This window comes from Hetaerina americana, unplaced genomic scaffold (assembly GCF_022747635.1).
Source record: "Hetaerina americana unplaced genomic scaffold, ioHetAmer1.1.p SCAF_11, whole genome shotgun sequence".
In the NCBI taxonomy this organism is placed as follows: Eukaryota; Metazoa; Arthropoda; class Insecta; order Odonata; family Calopterygidae; genus Hetaerina; species Hetaerina americana.
In genome coordinates, this window is record NW_027286181.1 from 42,760,076 (window position 1) to 42,779,718 (window position 19,643).

The 19,643-nt window shown below is 38.1% G+C and overlaps 1 protein-coding gene across 1 annotated transcript in view; it reads right to left on the minus strand.

Moving 5' to 3' along the window:
* Window positions 1-19,643, minus strand: part of LOC139701164 (acid sphingomyelinase-like phosphodiesterase 3b) — a 1,047,894-nt gene that overhangs the window by 230,113 nt on the left and 798,138 nt on the right. The window contains exon 5 of the mRNA XM_071599739.1: window positions 13,755-13,823. Within this exon, the coding sequence (XP_071455840.1) occupies window positions 13,755-13,823 (69 nt within the window). The remainder of the gene's footprint in view (window positions 1-13,754; window positions 13,824-19,643) is intronic.

A 19,643-nucleotide genomic window follows, 5' to 3' on the forward strand; every position in this document is an offset into this window, starting at 1 on the left:
TATATATATATATATATATATATATTTATGCATACATATGTACATTGTATGCATAAATAAGTATACATATATTTCAGGGATATTTAAAATATTTAATTATTTGTAAAATCAATAGGCTTTAAATAGATAAAAAATTAATGATAGACTGAAAATTTGAGCGATTATTCAGAAAAAAAGATAAATATACCTATTTCACAAATGAGAATAAGATGTTAAAAAAATAGATAATCAAGATGCTTGTTGGAGTAAAATAATATGCTAACATGATTTAATCAGTTCAACTTCTATCCTTTTGCCAGCAAATATATCGCAATTTTTCTACTTTTGCAAACTTTAACATGATTTTCACCGCACACATAACGAAGCGGAAGTTAATACTAATGTTGAAGGAATAAATACCTAAAATAAATTTATCATAGCTAAAAATTGGATAAATACTGAATAATCCTCATGATTACTTATCTAGTTGAAAATGCATTATTATCCTCATATTTTGCCTCTATATTCTTCTGTATAGCGAGATATGTTGTTTGTGGAGAGCATCTCCGACTTCTAGGTGTTGAACCCAGGAAATATTTAAACTGAATGGGGAAAGGATGCGAGTGGATTTGCACCTACTTTTGGCATGTCAAGTCTTTTGAATAAAATATTTTCATAAAAACCCTGGCCACGCCGACCAAACGGCAGGAATTGACATTGGGCGCATATGCTCTTCCGAAAGGAATGCATCACGTGTTTCCCTTTATGGCGAGCACCGTTCCGATCTCCTCCCACTTTCGTCGCCCGATGCCTGAGCACAGTCATCCAAGGGGTTCAGAAGTAATAGCAACGTAGGGTGACATGCCTCCTAGATGACGGATCTGAGGAAATGCCCCGAGATCCGGCTTTGTCTGCTCTAAGAGTTTGAAAGCACCGGTGGCCTTAGCCACGGCGGCGTTTATCTTTCCCCGAGGACGTGGGTGGGGCACACCTGCCGGACCTCTCCGTCAGCGTCAAAAATTCCACTTGCGGCCGCAATTGAGTGCGATTAGCATTAAAGGAATTGAATTTGAAGAAAAAGGAACATTGAAAAGCATTTCATAGCCCTAGATATTTTGGCCATAAAAATCATGGTTTTTTCTTTCATTCAAATGTATGTTTCGAAATAAGGTAATCTAAGTGCATATTATTAAAAGCGATATATTAAATAAGTACTGAATCCGCTGCGTGGGCTATATTTATCAATCTAGACCCCATCGTGTGACACCACCAAAATGAAAACGGAAAACTATTCTCGTAATTCAAATAATTTTTACATTTATTTTTTAATTTAATTCAAATAATTTAAGAAACTTGCGAAGCATTGCGAAAAGGATGTATTCTCATTGAGGTACTTCGGTGTTTTATGTTCTTATGGGTACAAAATGCTAAATTTGTCAGCCAATGTAAAGGCATTTGTGCCGTGTTTGGCTGCTTTCATAAAGAAATAAATATACTCACAAAAGTAAGTTAATAAAAAATCGATAACAATAAGGAATAATAAAAAAGTTAGCAATAAAAAAATGAGTAAATATATCCCAAGAATCTCTTTCTATGCGTAAATTATATGGTCCTTGGAATTGGAATGGGCTCAAAATGAGATTTTGGAGTTTCATTGAATTGATATAATGCGTCAATTCATCTATACCTACGCTCTCTTAACTTATCTCACAAATAAATATTCCTCCAGAGGGATGAAGAAATTATCTTCCATTCATGTCAATCGTAAGACATTATTGCAAATAAAAATATATCAAAATAAAAAATTAAACTACGTTACAAACGTTTTAATGATCTACGTGAAGACATAGGGGAACCCTTACAATATTTTTAAGACTTATTCACCTAACTTTTTCCACAGTTTTCTCTGTCATTTGTGAGAACATTCATTCATTTAACCGTTTCAACATCTCGTACGAAGTTTATGCGAGGCAAAATTGACTGTTTCGTAGGACCTCATCTTTACCGAAGCCCATGTGTAGCGACATTAACCTGATAATTAAAACCCCTTACGCACGAATAACTTTTAAGATGGTTAGCTGTGTATCACGATTGTTTTTGCAGTCATTTTTCGAAACATTCAACAATGGGTCACAGAGACTGATTTGGCAATAAGCGTTTTTTTTTTGCCACCTTTCTCGGTTCACCCATGGATTTATGTTGTCGCATTCTCCCTTTTTGTCTCGTATTGCCTTTTACATTACTTTCTTTGTCCAACGATCGGTCTTCATTATTCCTGACTCCCACTTCTCTCTTACATTCACCGCCTCCCCTTCCACAGGCCGCTCAGAATCCCAAGCGCTCAATATCAATTTGCTCCCACTCTCCCGGCCCCAGCTCCTCAACTCCTACCGCTAACTGCCTTTCCGACTCTTTAATCTCACCCCCCATACACGCCTATCTCTCTTCTTCCGCCTCCATTCCCTGGTGTGCATCATGCCCTTTTTTTCTCCTTAACCTCCCCTCCTTTCTCCCTTACTCCCTCACAGCCCTCCATCCACCATCTTTTTGCCTCCCCTATTTACTTCTCTACGACTCCCTCCCAGTCTCTCTCTCCCGTCTCTTTCCAGGAGCCATTGCCAAGGCTGTGTCCGTTCCCTTCGTGATATATGACTTTTCGTCCCTTAGAAGTGCCCACGCTGCCGCTGGCTGTAGGCCGCTCCTTGTGTGGACCTGGGTATAGGGGAGCGGGGGAAAATGGAGGCGGTGCGAGGAAGCAGAGGAAGAGGAGAGTAGGCGGGGGCATGGGGTAAGTAGGGGTAAGGAGGGAGAAGGAGAGATACAGAGAGGAGGAGGAGCCGGTTTCGAACGCGAATCCGGAATGGCTTTGTGGAAATTTCATTAATCTATCTCATTCTCCCTCCTTCCTTCCATCCCTTTCCCCGCCCGCTCTCTCGTTTTTGCCTCCGTCTCCCGCACGTCAGTTCTAAGTGCGCTATGCACTTCAGTCTTCGAACGCGCATGCCCGTATGGTGTGCGTCTGTGTGCTCCGGCGCCCCCCCCCCCGTCTACATGTGTTTGCGTGCACCTCCGCCCTCATCCCCCACGAGGCATACGACGCCCGCCCTCCACGCCAAGATTGCTCTTAGCGTGCCATTTGTTTGTGTGCTCGTGGTGCTCTCCCATCGCGGTTACACCGTGTATCCAAAAGGAAACAGTAATGACTGATGTGCAGGGAAAGGATTTTTCCCCAGCCAACACTTTTATAAATAGGTATGTATGTATGTGTGTATATATATATATATATATATATATATATATATATATATATATATATATATATATATACATATATATATATATATATATATATACATACATAATGAATATATATATATATATATATATATATATATATATATATATATATATATATATATATATATATATACACATTATTTATAAAAATGCATTTATGCACAAATACACGTACAAGCCAAAAAGGCGCGCTAGGTGATTTAACGACGCATTTGGTATAGGGTTGTGGAAAACAGTCTAGTACACATTTTGGCGAACACAGAGGTCAAGTGAATTTGCATGAAATAAATATGCCAAACGAATACTCCACCGTAATTTAATTGTGAAGCAAATACTCTACCACTGAACTAATGTGCCATATGAGCATAAAAACCATAAACACAGTAATCAATCCGAAGGTCGGTTTGGTCGGTGATGGTAGAGTTCAGCCAGTACTAAGCCCGACGCCGTGTGAAATTCACACATAAGGAGGGTAGAGGGGCCAGTTCCTTTCCCTGTGCCGGTAATGGTTTCCCAGGAAGACCTGGTACCCGAAAAATCACACATACACAATATTTGAGTACGACGTCCGTCGGTTGAGACGTAAAACTGCGGACCCCTTGGTGACTTTCGACAAGAGTAGGCTAATGCCAACGCCGGCGTTCTCTCCACCCGTTCTTTTCCTTCCATTCCTAATGGCACAAATGACTTTGCTGTCGGTCGCGTCCCCCTAAAACTACAACTACTTTATCATTTTGTGAAGCAGTCTGAGGAGTTATGGAAAGAATCCGAGGTTGTTGGGTAACTGGGGATGGAGAGACGTACCGAAGGCTTTAATTTTTAATCCATGTTTTCTTTCAGGGACAGGTACTGCCGTTTTTACCATTTTCTCTTTTAAAATCGGATCACATGATGTTGGGGGTTATTAGTGTGGAGGTTTCGGGGTGTTTGCCAATTGAAACCGTCCTGAGTGGAATCCAGGAATCCGAAACGTGCAAATTAATCCCCACCTACCCGCGAATCCTTCCTTAACAACCGGTGTTCCTAGTCCTCCGTCGAGTCTCACTCCTTAGACCTCCGTATCTCCTCGCCCCCTGAACCCAACCCTGAACACCCCCTTTCTCCTCATCCCCAAATATGAGCTTCCACCAAGCTTTAGCGACGCATTTGCACCTGGAATAGTTTCTACTTTCGAAAATAATGATTCCGCTCATTAAAATGACTGTTTAGGATACGCTATGGAATTTCAATGTAACATCATTGAGAAGTACGTCACCGTACAATTTTCGAGAATCTTCGGTACTAGTTTACATCACTATCACATTCTCAAGTGACTTTAGATTGATAAATTTGAGAGATATTTATCTTTTTCATAAATAAACCCTTTTGTATAGAAAATGGAAAGTGACAATGATGAGAATGAGAAGAAAAGTTGCGATTATAGAATACTGTCAAATAATTTCTGAAAAACGAGGGCACCATGATCAAGAAAACTATACTCATTTCAATTGAAGCCAAGTTCAGTTGAGAGTTCATGTTCATGAGCATTTAATAATACGATTTTCCTAAAAGATTTCAGTTTCCGAACGATAATTGCAGACTTTTCATGCATGTTACCCTTCAGAAATAACTCAAAACTCTAATCAAATAACTAATATATATTTGACTTCATATAAAAACTATTTGATTTCATATATATATATATATAATAACTATAATAATTAAATTCTCTTATGAAAGACAAATGAGGAAGTTGAACGTACAAATGCTGAATTCAATTATCAAATGATTACCAAATATCAAATTGTAAAAGCAGCTCGAAACAAAAGTCAGGTTTTTGCTCATACAGTGAGATTTAACATAGAATTTATTTTCAAACCGATTAATACCATAAACATTTAAATATAATAAGAATTGAAAATGTATCGAGAAATGTATCCTAAAATTCCTCGTTGTGAAAACTATGGACATTTAACCCTCTAAAGGTCCAATATTTTTAATCCGAGCCGTTTCTCGCAATAATTCAACGCACAATTATACCGTTATACTGTAAAATATGATTTTATCTTTAATTTTCATTGTTTATAATATAAATATTTCTGACATCGAGTTTAATTTTTTTAATATTTTAATATTAGAAGACCGCATGCATCACACCTCTATTAAGGCTTTCTTCATATTTACACGCTACTCTACGCATATCTACAATGCAACATATTCAGAGTGTAAAAATCTTTCCCCTTAACAAGGATCATATAGGGAATGCTATAAATTGTTTCATTGCAATGTACACTTAGTGGATGACTCCGTTAAAACTGTCGCGGCATCTTCAAAATTTCTTGGAGTACGCATATCTAACTTGATGCGTCGCATGCATACAGTGTTTGCATAAAAAGTATCGGAAAATGCATTTATTTCAGATATTGTTAAAATGCCTCAACATTCTTCATATTAAATCCCTTGAACATAGGCACACTTTTTCCAGCGGCCCTATTACGACTCGAAGGGTCCCTGGTAGGCAAATTCCGGATAGTCCTTAAGGGTAGGCGTGCAAGCTTCTTGGATGGCAATTCTAGTTCCATGGCGGTGTCCTTCGAAGGACGATTTCACTTTCGGGAATAGAAGATAGCCAGCCGGTGCCAAGTCGGGATTGTTAGGGGATTGGATAATCCTCGCGATGACGTTGCCGAAGGTCTTCGCGAAACTCGACTATGCTTATAGTCATCACTCAAGGTCTTCGGGATAAGTTTAGTGCATATCTTTCGCATTGCCAATTTTTCAATAATAATCGTGTGAAATGTCAATTTATCAATACCAATACGATCTGCAATCATGAGTACACTTTACCAGCGGTCTGAGTTCAGCACTTCAATCACACGTTATGAAACATTTTTACCGTTACTTTTTATACAAATCTTGTAAATGGTATAGATAAAATGACTTATAATGACTTTTGAACCCCACATTCGGAGGTATTTAAGCCTTATAGACTCCATATTAATCCTGATCTTTGTTTAGGAGACGTTGGCTAATGTATAGCCAAATTAATGATGTCAATTTAATTTCGTCGCGCGCAAAAATGTCAAAGGGTGGTTTTAGAGATAAAATCGTACATTTTTATATTTTCCTGCCCTGTCACCACAAAAATGCAGTTATAAATTACTCAACCAATTCCTCTTTAAAAAGGAAACATATCTATCGAATTTTGCTGGAATAAAAAAAAATTAATTTATATAACGAAGAAAATTCACAAACTACCCCTTCACTCCCCACCCCACCCAATCGCTCGGACACAGCCTGCGATAACCTTCCCCTGCCCTCCCCGCCCCACTTGAGGGGAGGGAAACGTCGAGGAAATCCATCAAGAGACATATTAATGCACTCGTGGCCTCTCGCACAAATATCTGCGCTCAAATGGGCGGAAACATTTCGGTCGCGGCACTCGTCCTTATTAAGCCATTTGTCTGCGTGTGCCACGGCCCATTAAGACATCGCGTTTAAATAAGAGGGAGCGACAGAGATGGTAAGAGATGGAGAGCGGCGTCATTTCACGGCGACACGCTTTTTTACCACTCCGCCCCACCCTTCCCTCGAGCAGTCGTCCCTCCCGCTCTCACCATCACCTCCCCTCACACGCGAGTCCCGAACCCCTCAGCCCGCGTGAATAACTCAAAACGACAACCGCATTCGGAGTGCGGCGGGAAATGTCGGGGTAGGGGAAGGAGTGCGCGCGGATGGGAAGGGTTTGAGTGGTATTAAAAAAAGAGAGAGATATAGGGGGGGAGTGGTTGGAAAAACAACAACGAGGGATACGAAAGCCGGCCGAAGCGATGGGATGTCACAGATCGCACGGCGACTTCTCGGGTAAAATATGTCGTGTCGGATGTGATTCCGGGGCAGGGAAGGATGGCCGCATGTTCCTACGCTCTAAACGTTGAGCAAAAAAATCCACCAACGCACACACACTAATGAACGCAAACACAGACACACACACATACATGCATGTGTGTGTGTGTATGTATGTGTGTGTATATATATATATATATATATATATATATATATATATATATATATATATATATATATATATATATATATATATATATATATACACACACATACATATTTATTTATACATTTATACATACATACATACAGGGTTCGTCCGGAAAATAAGTGTACTGAGCTCAGGAAAAAAAATGTATTACACTTTTACATATCTTAAGCTAATATTCCTCAAAATAGGACCCTTGTGAGTCGATACACTTGTTCCAGCGGCGTTCCCATTCCTGGAACGCTCCCGCGAAGGCATCATCGGGAACCTCTCGAAGACTCGTCGTCGACCTCTTCTCTGCCCTCCACGAACATCTTGTGCCACCGGAAGATCATGTTTCTGGACATGGCTGACTCCCCGTAAGCCTGGTTAGTCATACCGACAGTTTCGGTAGACGATTTCCCAAGCTTTACCGCAAATTTGATGGAATAACGCTGCTTCGGCATCGCGTTCCGTGACGTGGGTCGAGCGTGGAGGTTCGCGTTAACAGAGCTCCTCACTACACCACAGCTCAGAGCCGACTGTCTTTTTCAGCGTCGCTTGCCAACATAACCCACTCCAATCGCAGCCCGTCAGAGCGGTGCTGGGCGCGCCTGGAGCGGCGGGAAAAAAATCAGTAATCAGTACACTTATTTTCCGGACGAACCCTGTATTTATTTATATTTATTTATTTATTGATATTTATATATACACATACATGTGCACGTACGCATCTTGCGGAGATCAGAGGGATTTTTTCCCTTCATTCCGCTGGAGTTGAACTCAGTCAGTTTCGTGTTACCCTGTTATCTTTAACGGTAAAGAATGCTTGAAGTGGTCACCTGTTAACGACTTAGGGCGCCTCTCTTCGAATTGTTTAGCGTATTATAAGAACATATGAAAGAAACATTTCCGTGAAATTGCACATTATTCTAGATCAGGGTATCTAAAACGCAAATATTTAATCCTAGTGACCTAAAAAAGCTGACATTACGTATTTCCCATGGAATTCTGGATTTACGCTATGTAGAGTTAGACCGTTAAGATTCAAAATTATATCATACGTCGAAACTCATGCGTATAGTATTACTGTCAGTAAATGTACACATTACGGTGGACCTTTATGTATTTTCAAATATGACATATGATTGTGAAAAACTGATGCATTGATTATATTTCTTCCTGCATTTTAGAGAAGAAACATTTATTTTGCATTATTAACTTTAAGACTGCTTTAAAATTGATAAACCTGTAGTTTTATCCAATTTAACACATATATTCCTTAATTTGGCAGAGTTGACATGTATATCTTTGGTATTAGAATAAACATCTTTTAAATATTTTGCAAGGAACAGTTGAAGAAGAGAAGAGGATGATAAAATGAAATAAAAAAGTCGCGTTTTATTCGAAAGTGAGAAGCCTAATCAAAACGTATCCATGAAACGATACTATGAGTCTGACTCTTAAGTGCGATATGTGAAATATCACAATTTTTTTATCACATGTTTGACAAGAAATATTGAGAGATATGGGTAAAATGAAAAAACCAACAACTGAGTCAATAAAACATTCATCACTAGTGTTGCGGTGAACTTTTATTCTTTCGCTGTCCCACGATCGTTCATACTCTAGACGTTAGCAATAATGTAAACAGGTTATCTGAATATTCAGGTGAATTTTTTATCTTTTAATTATTTATAAATTGAACAAGCTTGGATTTTGGTGTCTTTTTACACCAGAGATATTTTAGGGAGATCATCAAAGTGCATTAAAATGATGCACAATTTGACCTCAAGGAAGGCGAAATTTGTAGAAATTAAAAAATCTGGATTTTGTGGGTAAAACTTTGTCTATTTTTATTTCAAGTTTAAATGTATAGTTCTTGAAGCTATCAACTACCGTGAACGTTAAATTAACGCGAAAAATTAAATCTTAAGTCAGAAGATAAGTAGTGACGTTTATGATGATTTTACAGCAAAAAAAGCCCAAAATTTTTCAAAAAACATTGAGGGACAATAGTTCACTAGTCGAAATTTAATCTTTATTTTGCCAAAAAAATTATTCTGATTTCCTTAATAATTTATATCTGTAATTTACATAAACCTCTACTACATATTACGAGGAATTAACAAAGTCTCAGAAATATTTTACATGATTGAAAAACCTGCCCAAATGCACAAATATAAAAGAGGCGAAATTAGTATGGTAAAAATTATGAAAAGAGTGTCTCTCATCATTCTCTAAATTTATGATTCAAATAAGTGAGTCTACTCCAAAATTAAGCGGCATGAAAATTACACTCGTACATGAATGTAACTCACCTAATTTTTTTTCAATATATAGGTTCCGAGAGCAGAATTAATTTTAAAAATTTTCTCATGAAATGTTTCATATAGTGGAAGGAAAAATGATATAAAATTTGGCCGGATAACAAACCTATTCGATGCAGAGCAAAAATTGCACGAAGAGAAATAAGAAGACCTGCCCCCAAAATGCGTCGTCGTCGCCGGCGACAAAATGGCAGCAATGGCTGTGACTGAGCTCGGAGAGCGTGACGAGAGAGGGGAACGGTGTATTGCGGCTCCGCACTGGACTTCACAAGTGCTTCTCGTTTACCTTTGGAGGGCAGTAAATCTGTAAAAGCTCTGGGGATGAGATATTTTGATGTCCCCTGCGGAAGCAGAACCCATGTTTTGCCGTTCCGGTTTTCCCAGAGATGAATGCGAGACACCACAGTGCGCTGTCACGGCTTAGCCAGACCTCTTTCTTTCTCTCTCTCTCCCTACCTACATCCCCCTCTCAACTCCCAACTTACCGATGACTCCCAGCTACACCTCTTTCCATCCCGACACCCCACACCACCCGTCGATGGCTAAACCTATCAACTCCCTCGACCGAACCCTGTCCCCTGCGTCAGCTTCCAGTCTACCCCCCTCCCACTCGGCCGCCAAACGAAATCCTTTGCCAGACTAGCTTAGCCTCCCTCCACGGCTTCGGTGCCAAGGGGGCTGTTCCCTTACCCTTTCTCCATACATCACCATTAGCGTTCTATCCTCCTTCGGTCCCTTCATCCCTTCTATTAGTCTCCTTCGCCATATGCCCCATTTTTATGTGAAACTTTACGGACCCTCTTCCTTTCGGGATCCATCCGAAGAAGGAAAAACGGAACATTTTTTCATCTTGCCTGGTAGTGTTTTTATTAACTTGATAATATTTCAGGTGCAAAATTACCTTCGGCGGTAACGACAAAGTAATGAAAAAATGTACACTTCATCTCCTGAATTGATTTAAAAATGTTTTCATGGATGACTTACGATTCTGGCGTAATTCTGGAGCTGAAAATTGTTTAATTCCCATTTCACACATTAAATTTAAGGTATACATAGATAAAATGATATGTCAACAGAAGGGAAATGAACAGGGATAACATTACTTACATGGTTAATATGCATAATATTAATGAAACAACTAAAAACTGGGCAAATATCCCATTAAAAAATAGCTAGTCAAACTTTTATCAGTTTGATTTAATATAATCAGCATTTTAGTTCAATGCTATAGCCCGATTTTAGTCCGATGATTAGTCCGATCACCTTCGTTCATTGTTAAACAGATCTTAGAAAGAAATAACAGATTACCTAGCAAGAAATATGAAATGAAGTTTTGCCCAGAATCTCATAATAGCATATTAAAGTTGTAAACATGAGATTTGAATGAAATTATTAGAATAAGATTCCATCGCTAAAATTATTTATAATGGTAGTTGATTTTGACACGTCACATTTCACATGATTATCTATTCTTTAAAAAAATAATATCAAATGATGTACGAGTACATTAATTCGCGTAAATGTTTCCACTTTAAAGATTATTTACAGTGAATTTACTATTTAAAATTTTGTATTTACTTAAATCCTCGTAAAACTAATTATTTTGCTTGCAAGGCTCTCAAAAAATAATAAATATGAGATTAGCAAGAGTAAATTAATAAATATTAATGTACAATTTTAAAAGATAACTTAGTTTATTGTACATCATCATCAATATCATAGGGTAATAGTGTTATAGCTACCATGGGTATACTGTACTCATAAATTTCAATTGACTTTTTTATGCCAATTTATATTCTACTCTAGAAGTACATATACTTTGATTTGATTGTGCTAAATATAACAATTGCTATTCATCTGTATTGTGGTCTATACTTAAGTATTTTTATATAGTGTTGAAAAAGTTGTTTTTTACATCCAATTGGTTTTTGCTCGTATTGTTAAATAAAAAATGCATATATATCCCCAACGCAATATACAAGATGGGGATATGGTTACAATTATGGAAATTGGCAACACTGGTTGGTAAATAGGGTGACGAAGATTACTATTACAATATCTTTGTTAAATAAACTTCCAGGGTCCGCTACGCTTCTTATTGCTTCTGATTTTGCAGCTATTTATACACTTGTCCTTGACGGTTGTTAAAAATAGGCCCTCATCCCAGGGTAAATGTGATTTCAAGGGTAATATTTAGAATTTTTACTCCTATTTATTATTTTTCCATCCCTATTAAACTCTATATCACGCTTGAACCCTTGTTCATTTGACCGCATTCTCCCGATGCAATGGATTCCCTTCATTTTCGTAGGCCTGCATTTCATCGAGACCCTTTGTTACGCATCCCCCATCCCCTTTCACTCCTCCTTTGTCACCGTTCACCGCTCCATTCAAATACCGACGCACTGACCCGATTATATCGCGGCCTCGTATTCAACGCGACCCCAATAAAACACTAATAGTGGACAATAAAATAGTCCCTCCAGTTCACCGACCAAGCTTTAATGAGCCCAGGATATCACACATGGCCATTCTCCCCAGCGAAACGGGTTTTAGGTGATGGTTTTCCATCGCCTTCCACACGGCGCATTACATCTATGTTACACTATAAAGGGAGCCAAAATGGCCTCCGGAGAAAGGACCTCTCGGCATTATTGACAGCAGGTGGAGGCTTTTAAGCTCGGATTCTTTAAAACGCTGATACCCGGAGATGCACGATCCAATTCAAGCAAGCGTTCGGCACCATACCCGCTCTCAAAACAGCGGAAGCCGTGAGCTTCCCCAGGATATTCAGTTCCCCTCTGCATCGACTTTAGTCGCAAATTTGGCACGGGGGCAAAATTTATCCCCAATAAATGATCCCGTATGTTGCTTATAAAATTGCCACGTTCCTTGGCGGTTATTGAGTGAGGCTCAAAGTTTGGCAATTTAAGCGTTAATTATTAAGCGGTTAATGCTTCAATTTTCCCGTTGCATTTTTCTATCATTTAAATTATTCCGAGTAAATTGAAGGAGCCGTACCCGTTCACGATGTAAGTGTCTTATCTTTGTGTTTCTGTGTTTTTGAAATCTATATCAATGTTTTCACATATTTGTGCGTCTTCAAAGAGCGCTCTATATTGCTACCGATCAAGGCTTTAATTACAGATGGTTTTAAATAAATAGCTAATTGAGTGGTATGATATGGTAGTAGCCTTTCAAAAGGTGGTTGAAATAAATAGTAAAAAGTAAATTTTAATAGAATTCGGAGTAACCAAACGTAGGATAAGGATTTCTGGTAATAAATTAAAAAATTATTGGATTGACGGACCTATTCTAATTTTTAATTCATTATTTACACGTATCTAAGTATCTTCAGTGCTTACTAATTACCCTTACCTTATCACCCAAAACTATTTTTTTACATCCTCATAGGATTCCTAAAAATTGAAGTAATATCCTGGGTGTTTCTACGCATTTGGAACAAAAAACTGTATCGCTATTCGACGTTGATTTTCCATCCCATTCCTTAATATCTAAAACTTTCCACCACTGCTTCCGTTATTTACATTAAATACTCATAATTTTCGCTGTCTTCTCATTCTCGGCTCGTCCGTTTCTTGACTCCGGAATTTTATCCGAGTGTCTTCAAACATTTAACTTTCGTTTTAAGAGTTGTCAATTCGTTCTTTCTTGCATAAGACTTTCATACTCCCTCAGATGGGACTTAAAGTCTCGAGGCCGAGATGTGGTTAGCCCCCTTGTATTCCAGGCGCAGTCTGCTCGCCTTTTGTTCGGACTCCGTCTGGTATAGGCGGATGCCCAGCGTGCATTCCCATAGTTCTCTCTCCGGCAGTCCATTATTCCCCTCACTTGCACCTCTTGTCTAATCCATCAGTTATCGCGCCACCCCCTCCCTGTTTCCCTACTCCACCTATGGATGTTGGTGCCCATCCTCCCTTCTGCTGCCCCCGCCCCTCTCTTGTGGCGAAAGCGACGAAAACCAAGTGTCCTAAGTGGCCAGAGGCAGAGACACATGGACACATTATGTATACACGGATTGCCGGGAGATGGGATGGAGAGAGAGGAAGAAGAAAGACCGAGAGAGGGAAAGGGATAGAGGAGTGGGAGAGATAGGGAGAGTTATGTTCACTTACTTCGTCTGCTGTCCCCATTTATGGTGTAGTTGACGTCATAATGGATGTCTGTGATGTGCCAGAAGTAGCCTGCAATGGAAGAGAAGAGAGAGGGAGTGTGTTATAAGAGACGTAAATAACGTGATCCCCCGGCCATGGTGGGGAAATGGGCAAGAAAATGAATACACTTGCAAGCAAAGCGTAATTAACGTACGGAGAATAGAATGGATATACCAAAAATGCCTCAAGAGTGAGGCAAGACAAAGCTAGTCGAATAGGTCTCTAAGTGCGGCGAAAGAAACTTTTCAAGGGATCCTCTACCACTCGAACACAGAAGACGCTGAGCAGCATGAATAACAGTCAGGGAATACTCCATCGTTCAACAAGAAAAGCTGCAGTCCTAAGTTTTTGATAAAGTAATAATATTGAAACATCGATATAACAATTTAGAATGCGATATCTGTTTCTTTACTACTCAAAACTCTTGGATTGCTTGGTTACCTAGGGTAAAGAATATTATTGTTGCTTTCAATTTCTCATTAACCCTGAAACCAAATGGTTATTAAGAACGGAATGTAAATAGTGAAAAATTTTATTTAAGCATATAAAATACATCACCCAAGGGGTCGTATACAAAAACAGTTGTATAGTATAGTTTTTTAGACAATGGTAAGAGCTTTTTTCTTTCAGAATTTTTTATTTCAATATTTTAGTGAAGAATATATCGTATTTAGTTAATTATGCTTAGAAAAAGACATTTTGTGACATCAAAAAGTTGTAAGTGCACATTAAAGATATTTATAGGTAATCGGTACCTACGAATGAAACAAATTAAAAAAGGAGTAACCTACTCCTATCGTCTCAAAATTTATACCACTACTGATGGATTATAACTAATTTCGTCCCCACCACCGGAATTTATTGTGAAAGAATCAGATATATTAGAAAGTAGCCACTGACTTTTAAATCAGAGGTCACTCTCCTAAAGAAACTCGCTGCAAAGCGAGTTTCACCAAATCATTCTGGATTGACACGGTCAAATATTTTTGGGACAAATATAGGCCAAGAATTGTGGACAAGGAAGAGGAATTTAGAACTCATGCAAGGGTCAGTAGAAACCCGCGGCATTAAAAATATGAAGATTTTGCCGACGGAGGATGAACTGCTAGAATAAGGGGGTACTTAAATTGAAAATTAAGAATTTTATCTTACAACATGTTTCGGCCACAGGGTGTTCATTCTCTCAGTAGTAATAAGGGTGAGACGGGTTGCAAAGTCAGAACCGCTGTCTGCAGTGAGATGACAATATAGCATCTCAGAGTATCTCATTTGATAACCAAAAATCAATCTCACGTAAATGTATTATTACAGAGAGCGGTTATAATTATTAGCACGTTAGGATCGTCTCATATTTTTTCCATCATATTTACCACCCAATAACAATTAGAGGGTTTTTATCTGCCAGACATTTTGCTTGACTTTGGCTTTGGTTTTTATCTGTATTGGAATTTGGAATCCACACATTATTGACTACAATTGATTAGCTAACAATCTTCACTTGTATCGACAGTGAAATACCAAATAATTAGGCAAAATAAACAATCGAAGTCAAAAATGAGTGGATTCCAAATTCCAATAGTTGCCAAAAATAAACCTTCTACTTTTTATGGAGTGCTAATTATGAGAGAAAATTATAAGGCCATTACGTACTAATTATTAGGACAGGTCTTAGTAGATACGTTATGTACAGCACCAAGTTCTAGAGTCACAAGCAATGAGTATTCTTTCGTTCATCGCACTACGGATTACTACTAAAATATTTTTTTCTAGCTCATTTATAGTTTTTTACCCAGGAAAAATGTAGCGTCGACATTTCGGCTTATTTAGCGAGGCAAAGAAATGTATTTCATCATTTTCGAACGAGGTCAGCGCCGAGAGTATCGCTCATTATATGAAATCCGGTTTGGATACGACGATGTGGTTAACAAAAGATTAAAAAGCAGTCAACGGAACCACTAATTGCGGTATATATTAAAGTACACTGGGTCATATATTAAATTTCCATGAATAAATCATTTACAAGTCTATTATGAGTAATTAAGCCGCGAGTGGTAGCATAAAGCCCCATGAACCGCAATATAACGCAATGTAACAGGCTGGCTCACTACCATATGAACTGCGCTCATACTGCGAATGTGACTTATAGAGACCGAGGTCTATTCTTTGATTGGTCCGTGTTAATTTCCACGAGTATGAATACAGTGCACGATTAATTCTTATGGTGAAAATTCCCAGCACATTCTTATGGAAATAGTAGGATACTTACGGTTTATGCTTGTTCGTCATATTTTGCTATATTTCTGAATATTTTGCGCTTGCTTTTTCCTTATTTTAAATGAAATGTAAATATTCTTGATCGAACGTGCTCATTTATATTTTGCGCTTACCTTGGTGTTACGGCTAAAAATGACAGACAAACCTTATTTGTCTAGGGACCTATGGAACGTATCAATCACATTTTAGTGGTTTAGGTAATACAAAGTTAATAATATTAACAAATTTAATGATTTTTTATAAATAATGAGGTCAGAACCGCAACATGAAGTTGATAGAATGTTATTCCAAAATAAATATTTTTAAATAGCAAAAAAATGAAATTTTTTATCAGAATTTTTTATTAAAACGAGCCTATAAACATAAAATGAGATTAAAAGAACTTGATGCTAATATATTATTACCTGTAATGACATGAAAAAATAAAGTTCTCCATAGGGGTAATGATGTCGATACCGGGAATTTTGATTCACTCATATCGATCCATTGGCAACAACAAAAGAATATGTCTCCGTAAATATGATATAAAGTGTAGCTTGATCAAATAAGAATCTGTACATGCTGTCATTTATTGTGCTATTATTTAATACCTCGAGCAAATACATAATCCATAAATCTGACTGATTTACTACTTCAATTTAGAGATGCAACTTAATTATGGCACAAAATACCTTTATAGTTTTCAGTCGGCAACTATATTGTGAGAACCAAAGTAAGCGCCATAAAAGTTAGACGGGGAATAAATTTTCAGGCTTCACATTCAACTTTCTGTTATAAATCCCATTAGAGGATATACTTAATGGCCTGGAACGAAGAAATTTTTTGCGAAGTTTGAATTTTTATGTGAAGTGAAGCTCGAAAGGTGCTGGAGTAAGCTTTATACACCCATCTAGGGCCAAAGTTGAAGACGCTATTACAATGTTTATAGCTGTTTATAAGACCTTTCAGGGGTGAAGGTGGACCATAAAATATTTTTTAAGGATAACTCAGGATTTCGAGACAGTAAATATATATTTTTGAAACCTCATACTTTAATTAGACTACCGAAGCTATGCCAGCAATTTGGTGAGTCTTGGCTTGCACTGAGTCGCTGTATTGAAAAGATAAATAAAATACTTAATGGTATCAAAGCTATTAGGAGACTTAACAGCTTCAACGATGGTCGTAGAAATGGATGAAATTTGTGTTGAAAAGTTTTTGAAAGGCAAAGTTCACCATGGGTAAGAATTATAAGAAATTAAGTTTTTAATTAACACGTCAAGGTTAAAAATATAGGACGACATTGAACAAAATGGAGGGGGTAAAGGAGGATGCCTTTGAAAATCGTAGATGAAAGTAGTGTACTTAGAAGCTCAAATAAGGTAATGTTGGGCAGATCAGAGCGGATTAACATTTTATTTAACGTATTATATTTTCGATGATATGCTATTGCTCTAATAATCATCTGGAGTTAATTTATTGTTAATTGATCTGCATGGTTCTCATTTACAATGTATTCACTAAAATTTCAAATTAGAAGAGTTGTTTTAGTACAGTTTAGTTTTATCAAGTGTAAAAAAATGTTACTTATAGTTAGAGATAATTGGTGATCAAGATGTACATATTTATCAAATTTTAAATCATTAAGACTTAGTAGTTGTTACTAAGTAATTCCATAAGTAGAAATAAATGTCTTTAATTTTCATATTCAGCTTATTCCTAATCATTTTAACTACTAATTTACTGCCTTCGTATCCGGTCTTATATTCGGCTATGCCAGGTTTTTACGTATTTACACAAGAAATATTCTAATAAGCAGCAGGCGAGATGGAGAGACAGAATCGATTTTAAACTTGGCGACCGAAACAAGCCTTCTCATGACACCAATGTATTTATTTTTATTTCGAGAAAAAATAGAGGAAATAAAAACGCTCTCACGAACCGCAATTCTGTCTCTTCCTCTTTTCTTTCACCTTCCTCCCCCTCTTTCTCTCCATTCCTCTGCCGCTTAAGTGAATTTTCAGATTGGTTTGCGCGACTTCCTCGAGGCCCTGTGGGGAATTAGATGCTTCGGCGTAGGAGTGTGTGTGTGTGTGTGGTGAAGGGGGTCGGGGGTTTGAGTAGGGGTTTGAGGAAGGGAGCTGAAGTAGGGGAGGGATATCAGGAGCAAATGAAGAGAAAAGCCAGTCTAGGAGGCCCAGAAGGAGGGTGGGGAGGATACTTGGGGGAAAAACTTCCATCACTTGGGGCCACTACAGGCTGGCTGAGGGAAGGAGGGAGTCACAAAACGAAACTTGAAATTGGTGAGTGCTTTCACTGCTCCCTCGTCCCGCTCCCATGTCCTCCGATCAAAGTCCAAAGTATGTTTTTTCCAAATGGCATCGAAGTGAAAACCGAATTATATTGTGGCCTATAATACACCCTAGATGAATTTAATGTAAACCTTGAATTGATCAGAACTCTATAGAGAGTGTGTGCGTGGGAGTAGGTTACTAAGATATGTATGATCTATACATACAAACGTATATACTCACACACAAACTTATAAACATGTGTGTGTGTGTTTATAAACCTCACTCACGAGCGAATGAAGGAAATTCACTTCAAACATAGCAACACGCTAAAATAATATCGCATATATCATATAATACAAAGTATTACTTATATTAATATTTTCCTCCCTTCATGCACTAAAAACTGTCTCTCCTAACGTTTTTCCATGCGCGGTCACTGTAATTGTAACTACACTGATCCCTTCAGCACTTTCATTTGCGAGCTATAAATCTCTTCTCCAATGCGATCATCAATAATTATTTTTCAACAGAAATAACTGTAAACATTCTTGCAACACCAATCCTCCTAAAAATCACTAGAGCAAACAATCAGTCTGCTCCACTTCCTCGGCATTCTATTCATCCTAGACGTTCTTAAAAATATTTTCTCCATGTTAGCCAATAATAAAACCACCACTAAAGTACTACTAAGATATTCTTTAATTATCTTTAGGGGTTACTGAAATAGTGTTGAAAGACAAAACCATTGAACCCCTAAATAAAGTACTCAATTTAAGTTTCCATCGATTACACGCCAAAGATGCAAAAACTTGTTCATTCTCTCCAAATCTCCCCAAGAAAAGAATCTACCGACTTTTCTCCCATATTTTCCCCCATACTGCACCTCTATTGACCTGCAAACCTCTCTGCTGATCCCTAATCACGCCTTCCTGCATAGCGTAAATTTTGGAAAATGTTACTTTTCCATCATGCCCTCCACCTTCGTCACCCAAGGCCACAATTCTTCAGGTTAAAATATTGAAGGAAGCATGCAGCCGGCTTCTGCACATATTTGTTCACCGCAGAATTAAATATATTACGTTAAAAAATTCCCACCTCCCCCTAATCGAGCCCCTTACACATGACCCTCGACGCTCTTCCATTCCCACCAATCTTTCCATTCAGCAGTATTTCCGTGCTAGAACTCTTCCCCTCCAACCAATACCTCCTTCGACGTTTTCTTACAATTCTCTTCTCCCACTCTGTCCCTAAAAATTCCTTTTTTCCCAAGCATTCATCCCCATTTCTCATCCTGAAGAAGGCG